The sequence below is a fragment of the Sinocyclocheilus grahami genome, unplaced genomic scaffold, assembly GCF_001515645.1.
Source record: "Sinocyclocheilus grahami isolate Dianchi unplaced genomic scaffold, SAMN03320097.WGS_v1.1 scaffold74.1, whole genome shotgun sequence".
NCBI classification, from domain to species: domain Eukaryota; kingdom Metazoa; phylum Chordata; class Actinopteri; order Cypriniformes; family Cyprinidae; genus Sinocyclocheilus; species Sinocyclocheilus grahami.
In genome coordinates this window covers 2307925-2333428 of record NW_015505253.1, presented here as the reverse complement: position 1 = coordinate 2333428, position 25504 = coordinate 2307925, and the positions used below count along the sequence as shown (strand labels likewise).

General features: G+C 35.0%; 1 protein-coding gene across 1 annotated transcript in view; it reads right to left on the bottom strand.

The window, feature by feature from the left end:
* Nucleotides 1–11879: 11879 nt before the first annotated feature.
* LOC107585783 (protocadherin Fat 3-like) overlaps nucleotides 11880–25504 on the bottom strand; it is a 165193-nt gene continuing 151568 nt past the window's right edge. The window contains exons 25-26 of the mRNA XM_016272930.1: nucleotides 21358–21468; nucleotides 11880–12890 (exon numbers count right to left, since the gene is read on the bottom strand). Coding sequence (XP_016128416.1) covers nucleotides 12382–12890; nucleotides 21358–21468 — 620 coding nt within the window. The 3' untranslated portion in view covers nucleotides 11880–12381. The remainder of the gene's footprint in view (nucleotides 12891–21357; nucleotides 21469–25504) is intronic.

The window sequence follows — 25504 nt, the reverse complement described above, 5'->3', positions numbered from 1 at the left end:
GAACGCAAACATCACACAGTAACATAGCGGTGAATCACAGGTCTGTTCTGAGTCACGGACAACAGGGGAAAACAATCATGCATAGTTAGGACAGCAACATTGCTATTCATATCAACCTCTTAAAGGAGAAGAAAAACACTTTATGTATCTTTTGTTTTTGAGGTCAAAGGTCACGCATCCAATCAAACTAACTATTTGTGACTATTTGTGACCCAACTATTTGTGACACAAAACCAGTCATAAGGGTAAATTTTTCGAAATTGAGATTTATACATCATCTGAAAGCTGAATAAATAAGCTTTCCATTGATGCATGGTTTCCAAAGTTTCACTCGTGTTTATGCCAATAACTTTTGAACCGTAAGGCACAGAAGGAAAATTCGTTTCCCCTCCTGAATCCTTGGCTAATGCCGAGTCGAATGAAGTCCAAATTTCTAAAATCGCAAGGTTTCGTTTTTTCGCTATTTTTAATTGTTCGAAAAACCTACTTTTTTCAAACTCGTCCTAGATGGTTTGTCTGATTCTCACCAAAATTGGCTCAGATCATCTTCAGACCATGCTGGCAAAAAGTTCAATTCAAGTTGATTCGTCCAACCGTTCTCGAATAACGCGCGAAGGAATTCTACGAAAAGCACGCAAAAATGGATCTCCGCAATGGGTTGGCATATTGAGACTAAACTTTGTGTGTGTTATACCAAGCATGACCTGAGACTACCTGCAGTGTTTCTGCTCTGTGCCACCTAGGGGTCAGGAGATGTGAAAAGTTCATATTTTTGCTCATAACTTCTGAATGGTTTGATAGGACAACATTTGGCCGAGATACAACTATTTGAAAATCTGGAATCTGAGGGTGCAAAAAAAAAATTTAATATTGAGAAAATCGCCTTTAAAGTTGTCCAAATGAAGTTCTTAGCAATGCATATTACTAATCAAAAATTAAGTTTTAATATATTTACAGTAGTAAATTTACAAAATATCTTCATGGAACATGATCTTTACTCAATATTTTGACCCATACAATGTATTTGGCTATTGCTACAAATATACCCCAGCGACTTAAGACTGGTTTTGTGGTCCAAGGTCACATTTATAAAAGTTCATAAAAATTCAATTGAAAAATTCACAGTTGGAAACTAATGTTTCATGTTATTCCAGCATAATGTGACAAACTTGCTTTTGATTATTAACAGAAATAGTGCAGAATCATAAATTTATTGTGAAATTGGCTATAACTTTTTATAAGTCTATTAAATATATATTCAGTGTTATATGTGAGACAAAATATTGCTGTAGCTGCCAAAAGCATGAAATCATCAAAATTAAAGGACCATTTACTAAATAATCTCTAAAAACTTGCAAGCCTGTTGAGAAGTCATTTTTAGATATTAGTTATTATTTTGTTTAATAAATATTTTACATATTTTAACAATACCATTTTTAAAAAGTAAAAATAAAAAGCAATTCAAAGTATTTAATTTTTTTTTATATATATATCCGAAGGATACTAAAATAACACCATCATAAGAACTAGGACATGAAGTGAAACCACATGAGAAGCGCAGCACTACATCATATATAGATACAGACCTGCACTTCCTCTGACAGAGGGATAAAAAAGCTGGAAGAATTACAGTAAAAGCTTGCTGTCGAGACAAAGACAAAGAGACTGAGGTGTGCATACTAAAACTGACCTGTCACCTGCCTGAACAAAAAAGGCCTTGCAGAGGAACAAGAAGCAGGACGCTTTGGGATGCCCATCCAGGCATGGAAATGCAGCTATTGAGCTGTTTGAGAGCTCAGGGCTGGATTTATCTCCTTAATAAAACAGCCCTTCACACGAGGCATCGCTGCTTTGTTCTTCTCCTAAATACCCCTCTCACCTTCATCTTCAGCAGGCTTTTGTTTGATTTCCCTCAGTTTTTCTGCCAAAAGCCAAAAACATTTGCAGAGAAGCTTAAATACTCTCTTAAAGAAGATGAGAGAGACAGAATGAAAAACACTGCACACTCTCTCTCTCTCACACACACTTCAAAAATAACTTAAATCTTTAGAGACACACAAATAAACAGGCAGAAAGTCAAACAGAAGCAGATCTGCGCGCACACACGCACACACACACACACACACACACACACAAGCAATTCAAAGTATTTAATTTTTTTTTATATATATATCCGAAGGATACTAAAATAACACCATCATAAGAACTAGGACATGAAGTGAAACCACATGAGAAGCGCAGCACTACATCATATATAGATACAGACCTGCACTTCCTCTGACAGAGGGATAAAAAAGCTGGAAGAATTACAGTAAAAGCTTGCTGTCGAGACAAAGACAAAGAGACTGAGGTGTGCATACTAAAACTGACCTGTCACCTGCCTGAACAAAAAAGGCCTTGCAGAGGAACAAGAAGCAGGACGCTTTGGGATGCCCATCCAGGCATGGAAATGCAGCTATTGAGCTGTTTGAGAGCTCAGGGCTGGATTTATCTCCTTAATAAAACAGCCCTTCACACGAGGCATCGCTGCTTTGTTCTTCTCCTAAATACCCCTCTCACCTTCATCTTCAGCAGGCTTTTGTTTGATTTCCCTCAGTTTTTCTGCCAAAAGCCAAAAACATTTGCAGAGAAGCTTAAATACTCTCTTAAAGAAGATGAGAGAGACAGAATGAAAAACACTGCACACTCTCTCTCTCTCACACACACTTCAAAAATAACTTAAATCTTTAGAGACACACAAATAAACAGGCAGAAAGTCAAACAGAAGCAGAAACACATCTACGCGCGCACACACACACACACACACACACACACACACACACACACACACACACACACTCTTGCATACACTCACCTGCATCTCTTCATATCTCATCTCACTTCATCTCCATCATTCTTCCTAATGACATACTAATGTGTGTGTGTTTGCAAGGTCAAATCAATGTTTGTGATTAATTTCATCAGCCACCTTATGCTCCAAAGGAATTCTGGGACACGGCTGGCCGCTCATGCATATGGCTCATATCAAATCAGAAATGAATAACATCACTCTGCTTTCAAAAAATGTATTCAATATTTCAAGCATGGACATTTATTTAGGGTTATAGGTAATATTATACTGCCACAATGAAAATTTATTTTTTTCTGTTCACTGTCATGTATTGCTATATTGTAAATAATAGACAGCATCACATGATCCTTCGCGAGGGTTAATTAAGTGATTGATGGTTGTTCAGATCTATGCAATTGCACATATTGCTGTAAACTTGGGATTTCACATTTTCATTCTCTTAAACTAATTATTTTCCTCACTTTCTCTCTTTCTGCAACTTGTGTGTGAATGCGTGTGTTAGATTAGTTTATATGTCTTAGATTTATCCAATAAAGCCTTATTTATATGGAAAAGAGAAGTATCTTGTGTTTTGTGCTCACAAGTTAATGTCTTAAACTGCCGATCTTGTTACTGTGCTAATTAATAGTGTTTTCACTATATTTTGGATATAGATATCCATTGCACAATTGATGTCATACGACTCGTTCACTGACTCGCTGGCCGTCTCAGTGATCCGCCGTAAAACAGTGATTCTGTCCTAATTCCCTTGCATATTAATGGTGGAGTTCCCTTTAAAATCTTAAATGATTCCCTTTGAGCTAAATTATTGACCTGTTTCCCTTACATCATTCTAATATGCCAATTTGCTGCTCAAGAAACATTTCTTACAACATTTTGAAACAGTGTGCTTATTTATTTTTGGAAACTCATACATTTTTTCAGGATTAATAGTAAATACCAGAATAATAAACATATATAACATTAATTTGGTCTGTTTTGAGTTTGAGGTTTTAATTTTTATATTTTCCATTTTTATTATATATTTTATATCATATATTTACTGTATATGTTTCAGTAATTTTATTGTGTGTTTTGTCATTTTATAGTCATGTTATTTTTTTGTATTTTTAGTTTGTTTATACTGTTTTTATTATAGTTTCTTTTCAATTTTTCTTTGTAGTTTTACTTAATTTAGTACTGTCACGATTTCGGTTCATGGACTTCCGTTTATTCACCACCAGATGTCACCCTTTCCATTACATTGACTCTCGCACTACACAAACTGTTGCATAGCACCCCGGACTACATTTCCCATCATTCTTTGCACAATTTGCACACTGCCCTGATTGCACTCATTTCACACAGCTGTTTCTAATTACCTCACTCATTATATAACACCCACTCTAACCACATTTCTCTGCTGAGTATTGTTTAGCCTGTACCCCTTTCCGAGTCTCCGTGTTTTCCTTGTTTTGCCTTGCCTTGCCTGTTTTTGCGGTTCTTGATCTTTGCCTGTTTTCCTGGTTTTTTCCCTCTCGTCTCGCCCCTGTGATTCTGTCTGCCGATCGGTGACCTACGCTAGCCCTTGGACTATTCTTGTGTTTTGCCCGCCATATACCTGTTTGCCATTGTTTGACCATGCCTGTTTACCACATCTCTTTAATAAAGCCTGCAGATGGATCCACATGTCTCACGTCTTGTCAGCCCCATTACAAGTACATCAAATTAAACCAAATTAAAATGAGAAATGTCGCTTTGATAACTAGACAGTTTTGATTTTATTTCATTTAATTTAAAGTTCGAGTTTACTAAAAAAATAACCCTGTCAAGTGGGTTGGTATATTAATATTATAGAAGTAAATTATAAGTTGTTTATATTAGTGCTGTCAAACGATTAATTGTGATTAATCGCATCCAAAATAAAAGTTTTGTTTACATGTTTATGTGTGTGTACAGTGTATATTTGTTATGTATATATAAATACACACACACACACACGCATTTATATATTTAAGAAAAATATGTTATGTTTATATATTAATTATATTTATATATAATATGAATTATATTAATATAAATATATACATGTAAATACATGTAAATATGTTTTGTAACTATACTGAATGTGTGTGTGTATTTATATATACATAATAAATATACATATTACACACACATATTATGTAAACAAAAACTTTTATTTTGGATGCGATTAATCACAATTAATCGTTTGACAGCACTAATATATATATAAAGTCATGAACAGTAAAATAGACTCCAATATCCTTTTCAGTTTCATTTCTCGAGTACTTTGATTTCCTTGCTTTGCAAGTGATGCCGATGTAAGTATAGTAAGATATAAATGAGATGTAAGTGAATATCTGGCAACCACAGGTGCTGGTTTTTAACAGGACTTTCCTACAGCAGTATGGCAGGACTCAACATGGGCTCAACCCGATGGAAGTCCAACAGAGCCTGGCTGACCAAAACCTGAACCCATGCAGCAAAGACAACAGACCATCAATCTACAGCTGCAACAAACCCCTTCAGTTAAGAAAACCATTAGTGATCATAACGACAATCATTACGGATGGTCTTTATTTAATCGTTTGTCACACCTGAGCCTTGGAGTCCCTTCATGAAGCTCAAAACCTCCTGCAACCAAACAGCAGCGAGTTCTTTGACAGCCAGTGACATAAACGACAAAAACACACGCAATTACTGCAGCAAACAGAGGAGATAAAGATGGATTAGATGGAGAAGACCACCTGCAAACCACAACACATCTCCACACACATGCCCTTGTCTGCCTCGTGTGCTCGATTAGATCAAACTCATGAATATCTCAGAAGAGATAATGAATAATACCATTGAGTGCTGAAACTACAACTACACTTGTTGCTTTTTTAAATACATTCCAGTGAGGACAAATGAAATGATCTAAATGGACAGCATGGTGGAAAATGCAGATGTTATTGTATAAACCAAGGCCAGGACCCTGACTGCAGACGGACAGAGAAGAAGATGCTATTTCATTTTTTTTTATTTTTTAAAGGGGTCATATGATGCGATTTAAATTTTTCCTTTCTCTTTGGAGTGTTACAAGCTCTTGGTGCATAAAGAAGATCTGTAAAGTTGCAAAGACTAAAGTCTCAAATCCAAAGAGATATTCTTTATAAAAGTTAAGAGTCAACCACTCCTACCTAAAACGGCTCGTTCTAACACGCCCCCACATGTCTACGTCACTATGTGGGAAGATTTGCATAACGCCGCCCAAATGTTCACGCAAAGAAAGAAGGCGTAACTTTTATTCTGGCTGTAGTATTGTTGCTGCCGCCATGTCGTGAAGGCGCTGTGTGCTTCGTTGTGAAAGCGAAACTACTTTGTTTGGTCTTCCAAAAGAGGACGATATCTGCTTCGTCATGCCTGGAGCTGATCCGTGCTGGTCGCTGAGGGAATACATCAACTTCGCGCTGAGGATCGCCGGACCGGCTTTCACCGTGGATGAAGCGGAGTCCAGCACGGGGTCATCACATGTGGTTAGGGACATAACATTTCCATCACAATATGGTAAGGGACATAACATTTCCATCACACGCTTGAGGAATTCGGCCAATCACAACGCTCTGGATAGCTGGCCAATCAGAGCACACCTCGCTTTTCAGACTGATGAGCTTTGTAAAAATTGACGCGTTTCAGAAAGGCGGGGCATAGAGGAGAAACAATAATGTACAGTATGTGAAAAATAATGTGTTTTTTGAACCTTAAACCGCATAAACACATTTCATTACACCAAATACACAAAATAATGTTCTTTTTAGCAACATCATATGACCCCTTTAAAAGAAATGATGCATTACATACAACAGAACAGTGAACATGTAAATAGGCACCTACCTGTATATTACAATCACCAGTTGTTCCCTAAGGGCCCTGCATCCATTTCTAGGTGTTTATGATAATTCAATGAAAATATCTTCTCAGTCAAACGCAGAAGGGATGAATCCATCCTGAAAGCACGCAGTGTACATGTTGTATTTGCATTCTTGCCTGCCCATCTGAAATACTTTGCCAAAAGTTCCCGGTTGTACGCGAGAACAACATTCAGCAGCTGTTTTTCGTGGCGTTCGTGATTTAGACGGTACTTGAATTGGCTCTTGAGGTGTTTATCTGATGTTTGCATGCTAATATGATACAAATATGCAGTACTTTCCAGATGTTGCGCTCTTGGCAATATGTAAGTGCTTACCGAGTGACAATACTGTAAGGTTAAAATTCTCACAAATCTCACACACACACACACACAAAAAAAACTCACAAAATATATATATTATCAGTACTTGAGTTTCAAGCGGATTAGTGTTAGCAATATTTACTAATGTAGTATTTATTACAATTATTATGTGTCAGTTTTAGAGATGTTATTTACTTCATATAAAAATATATAATTTTATGCTTTTTTTAAATTAGTTTTTATTTTTACTTTAGTTTTAGTAATTTTAATTCTTCAACTTCTGTTTCAATTATTTGTCAAGGAAAGTATTTCTGCTAATATTTATATTTTATTTTATTTCAAGTTTATTTCAATTAATGAAAAACATGTTTAATAGTTTGATAACAACACTGCTTTTAAACTTTAAAAAAAGCCCCCAAAAACACCATAAAATAATCATAAAAATGGACTTTAATCATAAGAACAGATTTTTTTTTTGCTAACAATCCATCCAGATTTATTTATAAATAAATAGTTTACCAAAACTGAAAAAAAGCCTCAGACCATTTCAAGTTAGATTAGTTTATTTCTTCATCAAAATAGATATTTAACCACTTGCTCACCGATGTATCCTTTGCAGTGAATGGGTGCCGTCAGAATGAGAGCCCAAACAGCTGATAAAAACATCACAATAATCCACAAGTGACCCACAACACTCCAATCCATCAATTAATATCTTGTGAGGCAAAAAGCTGCATGTTTGTAAGAAACAGCTTAAACTGTTGCTTCCAGCTACAACTGTCCTCTATCCATAATATTGCCTCCTCCAGTGAAGAAGTCATCTAATCTGAATCAGGAGAAACATATGCACAAATCCAGCACCATTTACAAGAAAAACAGTCCAAAACAGTTCTACACAAATATGTGTGCGGATTTTGATGTGAGAGCTGGACTTTTTCATCAGAGGAAGCATTATTATGGATTATGAACTCCATATATTGGCCAGAAATTAATGTTTAAAGTTAAAACCCCTTAATTATGAATTTGTTTCTTAGAAACATGCAGCTTTTTGCTTCACAAGACATTAACTGACAGGCTTATTTTTGGAATATTGTGATGTTTTTATCAGCTGTTTGGACTCTCATTCTGACGGCACCCATTCACTGCAGAGGATCCATTGGTGAGCAAGTGATGCAATGCAACATTTCTCCAAATCTGTTCTGATGAAGAAACTAACTCATCTACATTTTAATTTCTGGGTGAACTATTCACTAACTAATTGATCATCAGTAATGCTTGATAAAAACTATTTATCACTATTTTTAAATTTCCACGACTTTTCCAAATTCTGCTTGCTTCATGACCCAACAATGCTTAATAAACAGAATCTCTGCTCACTGGGTTGCTAATTTTGGAACAGAACCGAACCTCTCGGGTCATCAAACTAGTGCAGTAGTAATCATGAAATTTTGCACCGTTCCATGTACGCCGTCCACCAAGTTTAATCGGGAGATTTTCTCATTAGAAGCCCATCGTGAGGTGAGGGCCACTGTTTAAAAGAGCAGCAATTCTTCAGGTCTCAGAGAGGACATGTACATCAGTTCAGCTGAACAGGCCCTTAAAGTCAAAGGTAAAAAAATGATTGAGGACAAGAAATCGAAGCACCCTGTCCACTCCAAAAGCCACAGTGCTGGAGAAGATAATGAGCCTCTGAAGCTCTCAACGTGAGAGTCTGATTACACTCTAACTACACACACACTTACACAGAACTGATTAAATACCAAACTGCGTATGTTCTCCTCGCTTCTGGTTACCATCGATCCTGAACTCTTATTATACACACACTGATTGTAAACATCTGAAGTGGAGTTATTGCGCTTGTCTGTGCCGTTGAACGCGCAGTGGATTTCGTTTGTTTCTGAAGGAAATGCGCCCCCGATCTACATAAATGCATCTATGTTCGCGCAAATCATTCGTGATCCAGCCTCATCTACAGAAGAAGCGAGTATAATGTTTTGTAATGAATCTTTGCAAATCACCTTTCCTAATAATGTGCTAATTAGCAAGTTTCACGATGAATGCAGCTAAAGTAAACCGTCTCTCTGAGAGCAGCTCGGAAGAGAGGGGCGGGGTCAGCAGAGCTCATTAACATTTAAAGGAAAATGCTACAAAAACGGCTTGATCTGAAAAGAGCTGTTTTTGACAGGGTAAAAAAGGTGTTTTTACACTACAATTGAGAAATTTTAACCAAACCATGTTACAGACTTTTCATTAAGACCCTAAAGAATCATATCAACTTGTGGAAAATGGGCATCATATGACCCCTTTAACTAGCTTTAACAAATATTAACGCATTGGTAATGTTAGTCAATGCATTAATGTTAACTAATTAGACCTTATTTTAAAGTGTTACCCATTTTTTCTCCGCATGTGAACTAAAAAGATAACACAGAACATGATGAGAGACATTTACAGTATTTCATATTGCCTTTAAATTACCCACAAACTTCAAAGTCATATACAGTTTGATCAATATATTCTTTTTTTTATTTTAGCATTGATTTAAAAAAACACACCAAACAAAACAAACTAAACAAAAATCCAGGAGTGAAGAAAAGCATTTTTACACGTATAACAAGCATGTTTTAATACTGTTTTACACAGTCAACAGAACAATGTGAATCAAAGACGAAATTAAAACAAAACAAACTAATTAATAAAAATAAACCCCCCTGCACAAATCCATCAGGAGCAGAAGAATTCCCTTTTCTGTAATATAAACACGGCGAAACGGAAATAAAAATACAATAAAAAAAAAAGATGGGCGGAGAAACTGATATTCTGAAAAAAAAGTAAAAAGCGGTGAAAAACAGCTGCAAAAAAAAGATGCGCACATTTGTTAAAAATGCCAGCGAAAGTACGTGAGTTTGCGTGTTTGTCCTTTTCGTCCGCGCCAAACGCTCGCAGGATGCACAAACCCTGCCATGATTGCAGTTCAATATCTACAAAATCTGCATTTGAACAACTTCCTTATATACACTGTACAACAATTGCCGTCAAAATTACAGCTTTTACAAAAAACGATCCGCCCAATGGCATTCAAAATGACAGTGCAAGCTCTGAAATCAGCTCACGCCAAGCGTCTCAATGCTGTTCCCTTCAGGCCAAAACGCCTTTCCAATCCAAAGTTGGTCCACAGTATCATGCATCTCTCTCTCCTTCTCCCTCATTTTCATTTTGATTTATATTTTATTGATTTTCACTTTCTTTACATTTTCTTTCCCTGCATCTTTGATTCAGTATTCTGTTTCAGGACTTGGCATTTCCTTCTTTCTGACTTGCCGTTATTGCTTTCGCTCTCTCGTTCCACTATTTTCTCTGGTTTGGGTCGGTTGAGAACCGGAGGAGGTTTTTGGACTGCGTGCTACAGGCATGTGTCATTCTTGCATTGTAAGTGCCTGCGAACACACAAACATTATTGAATATATTCTGCTTATGGCTTTCTGATATGTAACCGTGATGTTTTCACAAGACATAAAAGGGGAGACGTAAGCTACAGAAGAGAGTTGCCCATGTTCCATTAAAACGCTCGTCTAAAATGATCGGCTTGAAAAATAGTGCTATTCAGGATCCCATTAATGCTTCACACAGAAGACGACGCTGCTACCAGTCCAGGGCCTTAAATGTGTCATGACATGATTATTTTAGACAGGGCCGCTGTACGTCTGAACATATCTGTCTATCGGTTTAGTGCAAAAAAAGTCAATGCATTACAAAAAATAAAATCTTGGGAAGATACAGAAAACGTGTGTGCTTTTTGACTGTTTATAGAAAACGGTTTCATATTTATGTCCACCTGTGCACACAGACAAGATCGGCTGCAAAACCTAGTGAGCTGCCTTCTAAGGTGGCATCCGAACTGAAACGGACCCTCTTAAGTGAGCGATTTGGAACGGTCTATAAAGAAAGCAACTCAACTGCCCAGTTTGATGCAAAGCGCACCCCTGCTGAAACCAGCCTAAGGTGGTTGGCTGGTCTCCCAGCCTGGCCAAGCTGGACTTTTTGGATGGTTTTAGAGGGGGTTTGGGCATTTGGGAAACATTAGCTAATTATCTGCTAGCTGGGAAAACAGTTAAACCAGTTTAAACCAGCTAAGACCTGAAAACCCCCTTAGGCTGGTTTATTTATTTTGAGCTTAATTTGAGTCACAATTGATTTCAGTAGAGTTTGATGCTAACAACAAAGAAAAATGTGTATCAAATTACACAAATATTGCATAACTTAGTCATTTTTAAACTACATTTAACTATTTTTATTGATAATTTTCAGAATGAAATATGAGTATATTTCTAGCTCGACTTGCCTATCGTCTTGGATCAGTTTTTTTCACAATGCATTCAGGGATGTATATGTGACTCGCTACCTTATTTATGCTGTATTAAAAAAAAATTCCTTTCTAATTTTAATTTAGGTTTGTTTATTGTATGTAATTCTAAGTTTTGTTTACGCATAAATAATTTAAAAAGTACAAAAGATTTCACTTTATAAAATTCCAAATAAAAATATTTAAACTGAATTTAAACAAAACAAATGTATTGTTTTGTATTTACTTTAACATAGGTTTGGTATTACTATTAGTATATTATTTATTTTCATAATTTATTGTATGTAGTTTTGTTTTTGCATAAATAATTTTTTAAAAGTGTAATCACAGAAGATTTTACTTTCAAATAAAAAACATTTAATGGCTTTGTGTATACAACTTTTTTTTTTTTTACATTTCTATTACTTTTAGGATTTAGTTTATTGTCATTCTTTATTGTATGTAGCTGTAAGTTTTGTTCTTGCATTAATAATCTAAAATATGTAATTAAAAAGGATTTTATTTCATGAAATTCCAAATAAAAATATTTAAACACAATTTGTATCATAGAAGGCAGCATACTATCGTCTAGGAAGGCAGCTCACTAGGTTTTAAGACAGATCCAGATTTCAAACACACAAAGGACAGCACCAAACAAATCAGGAACTGGAAGGAACAATGAAATGCACCAGGCGATTTCTGAAAACACGTCTACAGATCATTGGTCTCCGTTCACTATTACGCTTCTTGTTGCTTTAATCGTCTGGTCCCCACCCATGACATCACTTCCGGCCACTTCCTGTGCTTTTATATTTGAGCTGCTCATGCAGAGGGCAGCGCTGAGAGTTTGTCCTTAGACCCAATCTGCTGCGTCCATCTCACAAACTCTGACAGACGCAAGAGTTTAGTGTCTTTTATGTGGGAAAACATGGCCTGTTAACGTCACTAACTGCGTCTGTAGTTCGCGGTGGCGTATCAGACCTCAGTCTGCTGCGTATGCGGGTGCATGTGTGTGTCCTCCAAACTATCCAAGCTTCCTCCCGTCTCAGAGTCTTCAAACCCACAGGGCGCGGAGGAAACCTCGGAGGCAGAGGAGGCGTTGACGGACAGATGCTCCTCCCTGCCTGTAAAAGTGCTAAACTCCTCCCCCGCAGAGCCGAGTGGCAGCTGATGCGGAGGCAGGTATTGGCTGGGGTGAAAGTGTGGGCGGGGCTTGCGGTCCCCGCTCAGAGTGCTCTCCCTGGAGACGGGTTGATTGGCGGGTGAGGTGTCGTATTCCTCCGTGGGAAGGGGCGGAGGCAGCTGGTCCTGGGACATAAACTCCTCCTCCTGAGGAGGCGGGTAGTCACTGTCGATATCGAATCCGCCGAGGTAATAGTCGGATTCTAAGGCCACGCCCACTTCACCCGTCTCATAGGTGGGGACTTCCTCGATGTCTGGTAAGCGTATGCTCGGCAGCCAATCGGAAGTGTCCCAGTGGTATGCTGGAGAAACAGGAAACAGGAAGTTAGTAAACATCAAGTGGGCAAACAACTAAGGGGGTCCTTCGGTAGGTACGTAATCATGTAGGGCTGCATGCTTGGTCACTCTGAAGGGAGGTTAACAGGTTAGACATCAGTCCTGTCCCAAACGGAGCACTTGTTGAGACCGTAGGGTGTCCCATTTGCAACATAGGCTCACTGGAAAAACGTGCTTCTTGCTTTTGCAAAAACGTACCTATACATACAACTCACTGCAGTTTCCAGCACTAGTGTCAGTAAAACACCATCAACTTTTATTCATGTTTGCACAAATTATTATTATGGGGCAGATTATCAATTAATAAAGACTTATTCTCTCAAAGGTATTTGCACAATACTATGTTAAACATTTTTTATACATTTTACATAAATTTTTTTCACATTTTTTCTGCTCAGTCTTTGCTCATTAATATATATATTCTTTGTGATGCAATAGTATTGGATTTATATTTTTCTAGTTTTTACTGTATTTTCATCCAATGCAGCTATGATTGTGTGCGAGAGCAGTTTCTGAGTGAAAATTGTTTCAAAGTAAATTCAACTATTTTTTTTCAGTGTAATATATTTTGATGTTTGCATCACATAGCTAGCTCCATATATATACAGTGGGTAACTTGTTGGGTCTTTCCCAAAAAGACTCATGGCTGTATTCGATCAAAAGGGTGCTTCTACTAAATACTGAGCAAAGGGTCTGAATACTTAGGACCATGTGATATTTCAGTTTTTCTTTTTTAATAAATCTGCAAAAATGTCAACAATTCTGTGTTTTTCTGTCAATATGGGGTGCTGTGTGTACATTAATGAGGAAAAAAAATTTACTTAAATGATTTTAGCAAATGGCTGCAATATAACAAAGAGTGAAAAATTTAAGGGGGTCTGAATACTTTCCGTACCCACTGTATATATGGCATTTCTGATGTAGTAAACTTGCTCAGGAGCACACCTGGTAAAGTGTTGTGCTTGTGACGCAGAGGGCTCGGGTATGAGTCTGTTAAATACAAGTCATTATAAAAGAGCTCAAACACTTTTAGAAGATAGCTAAAATGGCATGGTTGCCTCAACAAATGTGTTTTTATCTCACATTTGCTTTTGTTAACACTGTCAGATATGTTTATCTGACTCACCAGGTTTATTACAATCAACTAAAACCATAAAAAAATATTTGTTACTTAAAACGAAAAAAGAAAATGTTAAAAAACATAAACCTTATTTAACCTAATTTCAGCTAGTTGCCAAGGCAAAATTTCTCATTTTCATTTAGTTGGAAATGAAATGATATACTAAAATTACTAAAACTGAAATAAAATTGAATAGAAACTACATACACATAAAAAAAACTAAAACACATTAAAATAAACAGAAAATACAAAAAATATAAACTATTTCAAAATATTGGTAAAAACTATAATAGTAACTTAATTATACTAATATAACCAGACATTTAATTTCCAAACTGCCTCAATTCATACAACAACGAAAGTAAAACACTACCACAATCATGTTCATCTGTTTTGGATAAAATTGAACATGATTTTAGTGTCACTCCCTAGATATTTCACTTTGAACGTGTTTCGGAAACTGCAGGAAGCAACTAATATAATTTTTCCAGAGATGTCGCTACAGGCACGTTTTTTCAAATGAGTCTCGGCTGCCCATTTGTGATCCATTTTATTTTTTGGGACAGAAACATTACACTGAGCATCTCCACATGCAGGTCTTGCCGTAGTGAGTGGACATGCCTGCAAGGTGATCGAAGACGCAGCCAGGACAAGAGGTCAAGGTTCAGAGGTCAGTGACACGTTGTTGACACAAGCGAAACACATTCATCAAAAAACGCAAACCAAAAGAAATGAGTGTGAGGACTGCATGCAGCGATGCATGAAAACACAGAAGCGCAGGGACACACACGCACACGAACACACACACTGTACACAGGCCTAATCCTCGCTATCAGAAAACATCAATATCAAACAAAAGAAAAACACAAAGTCAGCAATGGAAGCACTGCGGGGGAAGAGACAGACGCGAAAGAGAGGAAAGGGGTGACGGAGGGCTGCGGGTACTCTGATGTGTGTGTGTGTGAGAGCGCGCGTCGACAAAGAGCATCTCGCTGCTGGATGATGTGACATTTCCCAGAATGCAATAGCTCAGTTTGTCAGCAATACGGAAAGGGAGAGCGAGAGAGGGAGGAATAGACAGAGAACACAGTCTGAAAAGGAAGGAGATGCAAGAACTCCGGGAGATTTAGCTGAACAAAGCAGGAGGAGAGAGAACGTGAATCACCTCTGTTGAAGTTTTGACCTTGATCCATAACGGACACTGGCAGGCAGAAAAGAAGCAGGAAGACAGAGAAAGAGAAAGAGAGACAGATTTGTGGGTCAGCACCAAACCCATTCTAACTCTTTTGTGATATATTGGTGCATGTGACAACTTTACAAAAATTAAACATGGTTTCTTTTTTTTGAATGAATAAATCTAGAAGTTGGGACGTTTTGTAAAATGCAGTAAAATCAAGAATTTCTGATTTGTTCATTCTCTTTAACTTTTATTTAATTGACAAAAGTACAAAGAAAAGATTTCCAAAGTTTTCACTGACCAACGTAAATGTATTTTGTAATTATAAACACATTTTGTTTTTGACGGCTGTAACACATTCTAAAACATGGGACAGAGGCAAAATAAAAGTGAAAAGGTTATAGAATATCCACGTTAAACTGTTCACAGTAAGCAGGTGAATTGGTAATAGGTCAAGGTATCATGTTTGGGTATAAAAGCAGCATCTCAGTCTTTGCAAGCAAAGCTGGATCATGGCTCATCACTTTGTGCCAAATTTCACGAAAGAAAAAAACCCACATTTCGCAATGCAGAATTGCAAAGAATTTAGGCCTTTCACCAAGTACCATACATAATATTGTGAAAAGATTCATGGAATCCAGAGAAATCACAGTATATGTAAGGCAAGGCAGGAAACTTCAGTTGAATGTGCTTGACCTTTGAGCCCTCAGATGGCATTGCATAAGAACCCGTCATGCTGCGGTGTTAAATATAGCCACATGGGCTCAGGAGTACTTCAGAAAACCCCTGTCATTTACCACAGTCTGCTGCTGCATCGAGAAATGCAACTTGAATCTCTGTTACTCTAGGAGAAAGCTATACATCAATTCTATGCAGTCATGCCGCCGGGTTCTCTGGGCCAGAGCTCATCTCAGATCGTCAAAAAGACAGTGAAAAAGTGTGCTGTGCTCAGATGAGTCCACATTTCAACTTGTTTCCGGGAAAAATGGATTTCGAGTTCTCAGTCCCAAAGACCAAAGGGACCATCCAGACTTTCATTAGTGACAGAAGCAAAAGCAAATGTTTGTCATGTTATATGAGTGCATCAGTGCAAACAGCATGAGTGACTGGTGTATGTGCGAAGGTACCATTGACACGGAGGCATATATTGGGATTGTACAGAGATATATACTGCCATCAAGATGATGTCTTTCATGGGAAGTCCATGGTTATTAGATCAAGACAACTCCAGCTCTCATTCTGCACGTGCTACAACAGCGTGGTTTCATAGACACAGAGTGAATGTGCTAGACTGGCCAGCAGATCTGTCTCCAATTGAAAATGTATGACCAGTCATGAAAAGGAGAATCAGACAACAACAATCACAGACTGCTGAGCCTCTGAAGTCTTGTATCAAGCGAGACTGGACAAAAATTTTGCTTGCAGAACTTTAACAATTCCCAAACAATGAAACATTGTAATTAAAAGGAAGGTTGATGTGACAGTTAAACATGCCTCTTTCCCAACATTTTTGGAGTGTGTTGCAGTCATCAAAATCAAAATGGGCTCATATTTATAAAATACATTTACGTTGGTCAGTGAAAACTTTGGAAATCTTCTCTTTGTATTTTGTCAATTAAATAAAAGAGAATAAACAAATCACAGATTCTTGATTTTATTGCATTTTACAAAACTGGAAGTGGGGTAGAAAAATAAATGTTAATTGAAGCTACATAGAAATATTAAAAAGTAACTAACAATGGCAAAAGCACATAACTAAAACGTTAACTAAAAATTAAAAGTGGTTTATTTTTAATTTGAATTAATAAAATCACTCAAACTAAAATAAATAACTAAAGCTGCATAGAAATATTAAAAAAGCAACTAACAATGACAACAACACATATAATTACTCAAATTTAAACAAAAAATTAAATGTGATTTCTTTTTAGTTTGAATGAAATTACTAAAACTAAAATAAATATAAATTAAACCTACAGAGAAATATATATAAAAAAATCTAACAATGACAAAATCACATAAAATGACTGAAATGTGAAATAATTAAATGTGGTTTCTTTTTAGTTTTAAATACTGAAATGACTAAAACTAAAATAAATATAAATTACGGCTACACAGAAATATTTAAAAAAGCAAACTAACAATGACAAAAGCATATAAAATTACTAAAACTAAAAATTAAATGTGGCTTCTTTTTTGTTTGAATTACTAAAATTACTACAACTAAAATAAATATAAATTAAAGCTACAAAAAAACAACTAACAACAAAAAAGTGCAAAAGACAAAATTACTAAAACTTAAATTAAAAATGAAGGTTTTTTAGCTTGAATTTCTAAAATTACTAGAACTAAAATAAATATAAATTAAAGCTACATAAAAAAACATTAAAAAGGCAACTAACAACTAAAGCGCAAAACAAAATTACTCAAACTTAAACTACAAATGTTGAATTACTTAAATTAATAAAACTAAAATAAAGCTTCATAGAGATATTAAAAAAGCTGCTTATGCTGTTTATTGTTACTATTAAATAAAATCAATTTTTTTAGCAATAACTACAGTAACTAGTATATTAGGGAAATTATGAATACCATGGTAAATATTTAAAAGGGTAAGAGATAACGGAGAGTGAAAACAGAAAGAGAGAGAGAGAATGAGGCTGTAAAAATGTGTACATTCCTTCCCAGCTTATTAAAGTGCTCATGTTTGATCTTCAGCGGTGAGTTTGATTGACTGTGATTAAGCTCACAGCTCAAATGCCATTTAAATGTGGACCAAGAGAAGTGAGTCTGTAGTCCATTACTGTGAAAATCAAGCCTCTCTCTCTCTCACACACACACACACACACAATGCCACCACATTCAACAAATTAGATTTACATTGTTAGAACGAAACCTTCTGGACTAAATATGAATATAATATCAGTTTACAGACTGTGTACAGTATATCCACTAAAACACATGTAAAGCAATCCTAACTAATATATAAAAGATAAAAGACTTCAGATGCAAAATATAAGCTAGTTAACTGAAAATGACTGTATCAACGAATAGTAAAATAGATTCATCAGCTATTACAACAACTAGGTGTATAATTTGTCATTGTGAGCTGGTTTTAAAGGTGCCATAAGTATTTTTTTGTCCACTTTAAAGCAGAGCTGTTATTGTGAACTAAAACTAAAATCATTAAAAAAATGTAAAAAATAAAAAATATACATAAAATATAAAACTATAAAATAAAATAGGTACAAATTTAAATAATTAAAAATAAATAATTTTAATTTGAAGTACTAAAATGACTAAAACTGAAATATAAATTAAAGCTATTGAAATGTAAAAAAACCCCAAACAAACTAATAAAAATAAAAGCACAAATTTACAAAAACGTCAATCAATCAATATATTAAATAAATAAAACCTAATTCAAAATAATAATAAATACTATAAAAGTATATAATACTAAAATAACAGTAAATAATACTAAAATAGCACCTCAAGAAATGAACAGTATGGGAATACTAATGCTAACAGATCTTTGTATTGGCCAATGAAACAAGAAAATACTGCATGAACCTTTAAAATATACAAGAGTACTCTGACAAAACGAAGGAATGGTTTAAAAATATGTAAATATGAACTAGTTTTGAGATGTCTCGGCGTGAACTAGTTTCAAGATTCAGAAGTTTGTTAGATTTACAACCTCTAAATCTAAGGACAAGTGGAAAAACAGGCTCATCAGCCTACATTACTTTAGCATGTCTAGCTTTGAAGATACACTTGAAAAGCTTTTTTTACAACTTCAAACGTGTGTGTGTTTGCAAGATTTGTGCTCTTCCGTTCTGGGTAATATATGATCTGGGGATGTGTTTGTAGGTGTGAGTTCGTCAGTGAAAATATTTGAGCAGAGACTTGTGTGTGTGTTTGCTTGCTGGATCATCTTGCTGACTGGGGTGACGTTTCTTCTCATGAGTAATGCTCTCTCTCTCTCTCTCTCTCTCTCTCTCTCTCTCTCTCTCTCACTCACTCACTCTCTCACTCCCACACTCACACTCTCACTCACACACTCACACACACTTCTGTAGTGTACTTAACTATGGTTTGGGGAAGAAATGAGAAGAACAAAGCTAAAACAGACAAAACCCTAGGATTTTCTACCCCACTTCCAGTTTTGTAAAAAAAAAAAATTACATATTAATGTGAAATGGACATAAAATTAAATTTTAATTATCCTTCCTTGAGGGCTTTTCGTATAAAATATTGAAATGCAATTAATCATGAATACTTCAAATGATTAATCTGCATACAATGAGATGAATTATTTAATTGAGTGACAGCCCTAATAAAAGTCTGTGGTCCATGTGTTGACTTCTAAGCAAAGGTGTGTAATATCAAAAAAAGAGAGAAAGTCCAGTTTTGTAAAAAAAAAAAATTACATATTAATGTGAAATGGACATAAAATTAAATTTTAATTATCCTTCCTTGAGGGCTTTTCGTATCAAATATTGAAATGCAATTAATCATGAATACTTCAAATGATTAATCTGCATACAATGAGATGAATTATTTAATTGAGTGACAGCCCTAATAAAAGTCTGTGGTCCATGTGTTGACTTCTAAGCAAAGGTGTGTAATATCAAAAAAAGAGAGAAAGAAAAAAAAGAGTGTGTTTAAAGGTTTGTGCATGAGTCTTCAAGCGCTTTTAAGGAAGATGCTTCACAGTCCAGCGGTGGGAAAGAGTACCTTCATTCTCAATCGTGTCGACTGCATCATTGACCAGCCGAATTACCGTCACTATGGAAGCTTGGAAAGAGAAAGCAATGGAGACCAGTCAGAAACGTTCACACACACACACACACACACACACACACACACACACACACACACACACCAATCAAACAGAAGAATCAACTCCACAATTTCGGTAACACTGTTGGTCCACTGCAGAAACTTCTGTGGCCAGATTGGCTGCAGATGAATTTAGCTGTGACCAATGAAAGGCAAGCATGACATCATTCCAGCGAATCTGAGGAGAGATGGGGATGTGACCAACACACACACACACACCTGCTGCACTCGACAATTTAATATTTTAATGTTTGCATAAATTATATATTTTATATTAGTTTAATTTAATTAATTAACTTTTTAAATAGTCATGCATGTCTAAGTGAAATGTTTCAATGATTAATTATTGCTATTTATTATTATTAAAGTTTTTTTAATAATAATATTTCTTAATTTATTTACATGTTTTAATTTCCCTAGTATAATTATTTATTTATTTTATTTATTTAGAGAATTATTTGGTGTGGTTAGCCTGAGATTTTAAGCAATAATTAAAATCAGTTTGTAATACTTTTTTAAAACAAAAGTCATGCATGCGTAAGTGAGATATTATTTATTAATAATTATTAATCTATTAATTATAATATGAATAATTATTAAATATGAACATATGTTCTTATGATCATAGTCTTAATATTTATGATTATTTGGCGTATATATATTAAAGTGTAATGAACATCTTGACACATTGATTATTAGACACTTTAACAAACAAAAATAATCTTTATCTGTATTGTTAGTAATAAAAACATATATTCAAATCAGTAGACTTTTAAAAATTGGTATTAATTATAATAAAACATAATAGTGAATGTTAATTACAGAATTTGCTTGTTTGCATTTTTGTACGGTTGATAAAGCAATAATTCTTGACAGAAATTATAAGGCAACAGGTCTGTGCGACAAAACTACAACTCTCATGATTCTCTGTTGCAGATTTGAGATTCCTTCAGGTCTAACAGCTTAAAGTTCAATATTAAGGTATTCAATGACAAATAATAAATAATTGATCAAACATGAAGAATCAATTGTAAAGATATTTTGCTATATTAAAGTTTGTAAAAAAAAAAAAATAGTATAAAGTCAGGGACTTGAAAGCAGCAACACACACATACAAACACACACACCTCCCTCAAAAATACAAAAATATCTTAAAATATTTACTGCATTTAATTGAAAATGAGGATGACAGCATGAAGAGTCCTGAGGAAAGACGCATGTTGTTTTATCCTTTCATGATGAGCAGGAGCCACACACACACACACACACACACACACACACACACTCTTACCGTTATCATCACAGGAATCAGACTGAAAGGAGCTCAGCGACTGGACCTCGGAGTTGCTGCCCTTGTTACTGCCAGAGAAACATGTGACCTCTTCCAGCAAATCCACTTTCCCTGAACACAAAGATCAGGACGTCAACCAATCACAGCTTAACTTACAGTAAACACACACACACACGTTTTGTGCATCACAGCTGTGGGCGAATCTCCACGCCATTCTGTATCCGAGAAGTGCTCTCTCTGATGTTTGCCTGTAATTCCTTTCTTTTCCCGAACATTTTTCCTTTGATCTTTCCTTTAATGGTGTCATGGAAATGGCTGCTCAATTCATATTTCACAGGTGGAGATTTTTAAGACCTAAGAGGGTTTGAACGGAGGACACTGCAAACCACAAGAAAATGAAAAATGAAGTAATTATGGGCGGTGAAAAGCCTCAGAGGACTCAGATGGGGGAGAATTTAATACCAGAGGGAAAATAGCTTTTGACATCAGCTTCTCCAGTAAATGGACCCCCTATACATACTTCCATAACTGCTCTCCTCTCAGTATTTATTGATGTGAAGATTTATACACACTCAAGGGAAAGGTTTTGTTTTTTTTTTAAATAGGATTTTCCCCTTTGTTTTGTCTCTCAAAAGCACTCCCGTGCTTTTCCGAAATACATCTGCTGTAAATCACCCTGGATTAGATAATATGGAAAAAAAACTACAAAAAACAAAACAAAAACAAAAAACAAACAAAAAGCAACAGAGAATACAAAAAAAATAAATAATAATATATATATATTTTTTTAAAGAAAATACAAAACAAAAAACATAGAAAATAAAACAAACAAGTAAAACTATGGAAAGCTGTTTCTGCCCTGCTGCCATGTGAAATTATAATTGTGACATTTTATCTTAAAATTGTTTTTTTTTTTTTTTACATTTTGGAATTCAGAATTCTCTTAATTGCAAGATGCAAACTCAGAATTCTGACCCCCGCCCCTCCTCCAGAGTTTACATTTCACAATTCTAAGTTTCTATCTCATAATTCTGAGTATCTCACAATTCTGAGTTTATATCTCTCATAATTCTGAGTTTATATCTCATAATTATGTTTCTATATCTCATAATTCCATGTTTATATCTCATATTTCTGAGTTTACATCTCTCATAATTCTTAGTTTATATCTTTTATAATTCTGAGTTCATATCTCTTATAATTCTGAGTTTGTCTCATAATTCTGAGTTTATATCTCACAATTCTGAGTTTATATCTCTTATATTTCCGAGTTTATATCTCTTATATTTCCGAGTTTATATCTCATAATTATGAGTTTGTATCTCACAGTTCTGAGTGTTTTTCTCTGAACTGTAGAAAAAAGTCAGAATTGTGAGATATGAAGTCGCAATTGTCTTTTTTTATTCCTTTGGGGGAAAAAAAATCTGTGGATTTTGTGGAGTGGATTTTAACATGCTGAAATTGATAATTCAGAGCTGAGAATACTACTCTTACTGGTAGCAGAAAGCATAATACAATTCTAAAATATTAAATAAATGGATAAACAAGGAATGTGCAGAACTTTAATCACAGGTATTTCAATTCTGCTTGAGTTCTGCTGTTTCTATGGGGGCCTGTTTATAGAATTACAGGTTTATTTCCATGTCATTTTCAAATGAAGTGACTTTCGATTAGGTTTACAAAAAGCAACATTAAAACGCAGCAAAATCTGAAAAGCTTTTATTGCATAAAACAGTTTCCACCTGCAGCTCAGTTTTCAATTTCAGCTGTAACCCTCATATGAAATCGCATTTTGATTTGATTTACAGAAAACACCATTAACAAAGATGAACTTAGCTAGTGGGAACAGTTTCAACAAATATAAGCTTTTTCCCCCAGATCCTGTGCGCTTCTGCCTAAACTGTCACAGCAGGAAACGGAGCTGAGTTTAAGAAGATAAAAGTGCAGCGCTCTGCCACTGCATACACTGATAACGTGAAATCTGGCAGCAGGTCGTGTTATCTGTGCTGAAAACAGTCATAGGTCGCTTTACCATTGATACATCGGCATACGGTTTTGAATGCTGTGCCATTGCTAGTGTTGGCTTAGGGTTCATTAAGAGTCTGAATATTAAAATGCGCATGCCAAAAAGCCTCAGGGGGTTACTGAGATACGAGCATGTGTGTGTGTGTGTGAAACAGCAGATCTCGGCCAATCTCTGAGCTGCGTGAGGTTAAATGCAATTAAATGCGATGTTTAAATAAAACATGTTAAGGGAAAGATGGATTTCACAGTTGGCGGGCATGAACTGATCAAAGCCGTCTGATAAATTCACACTGGCAAACACATAAACATGCATAAACGTATGCGTGCAAACACAACAGAGTATACGAGCGATGCAGAGAGGAGTTGCATGATTTTGCCTGGAGCGAGAAATGTTTGATTTTTTTTAATGAGAGGCTCCCATAATGCTCCATCACAACCACAATACACTTTAAAAACTGCAACTGTTGTCAGCAATAATTCACACGCAATTTGAAATAAACTATTAATAGTGTAAATTGAAAAAAAGATGGAATTTGGGAAAAAACAAATGGGAAATACTATGTCTAGTAAAAATTTATGGATGAATGAACAACTTGAAATAATAATAATAATAATAATAATAATAATAAAACAGATTCTTTGAATATTCTTAATTTGGGGTTCTTTTTTTTTTTAAATGGATATATGCAAAATGCATGCAAAATTATTATTTGCACAAGCAAATACATGCAACATTACTATCATTTTTCAGCTACTATTATTAAAATAATTTAATATAGGAAAATACAATTATATTTAGGAAATATTTTTTAATGGAAAAAGTTTGGCAATAAATTACTGGAAAATAAAATTTATTAAATATACTCAATATAAATGAGCAATTTATAATAATAATAACATGGGAAATACTATGTCTAGTAAAAATTATGAACAACTTGAAATAATAATAATAATAATAATAATAATAATAATAAAACAGATTCTTTGAATATTCTTAATTTGGGGTTCTTTTTTTTTTTAAATGGATATATGCAAAATGCATGCAAAATTATTATTTGCACAAGCAAATACATGCAACATTACTATCATTTTTCAGCTACTATTATTAAAATAATTTAATATAGGAAAATACAATTATATTTAGGAAATATTTTTTAATGGAAAAAGTTTGGCAATAAATTACTGGAAAATAAAATTTATTAAATATACTCAATATAAATGAGCAATTTATAATAATAATAACAATAATGATTTTTCTTCATTTAGGGTTCTTATAGAAAAAGAACATGTATATATATTTGTTTATACATGAAATATTACTATTGTATCTATCATTTCTGCTATTTATATTACAATCATACATGCCCTTCATATTATATTGGTAAATATATTTTATTTTTAAAAAGAACAACAGAATTTGGGAAATATTACTAGAAATAAAAATCAATTATACCAAATGTTAAGTGAAAATTAATGATTTGATTATTATTATTTTTTTTTATTAAAAGTTGGAATATAGTTACTATTGTTCGTCTGCTATTTATATTACATTCATATAATATATTAAAATTATATTTATAAATGTGTGGAGCAGTAACTGGGTGGAAATTCTGCTATGGATCGAAATTGGAGTGAGATTTATTTAAAGGGATAGTTCACCCAAAAATGAAAATTTGATGTTTATCTGCTTACCCCCAGGGCATCCAAGATGTAGGTGACTTTGTTTCTTCAGTAGAACTCATATGATGATTTTTTACATTAACCGTTGCAGTCTATCAGTCATATAATGCATGGCAATGGTAACAAAATCTATGAGAGTAAAAAAAACATGCACAGACAAATCCAAATTAAACCCTGTGGCTCGTGACAACACATTGATGTCCTAAGACACGAAACGATCGGTTTGTGCCAGAAACCGAACAGTATTTATATAATATTTTACCTCTAATACACCACTATGTCCAACTCATCTTTCGGCGCGCGCATGGCATCCGGTGCGTGAGGTGTGTACGCGCTCTGGCGTAGTTTACACAAGCGCCGGAAGTGATCTCTCGTGCGTATACGTCACTCATTGTTAACACAGTGCACAGTCATTGTAGGTACGATGGCTAATCAAAATGGT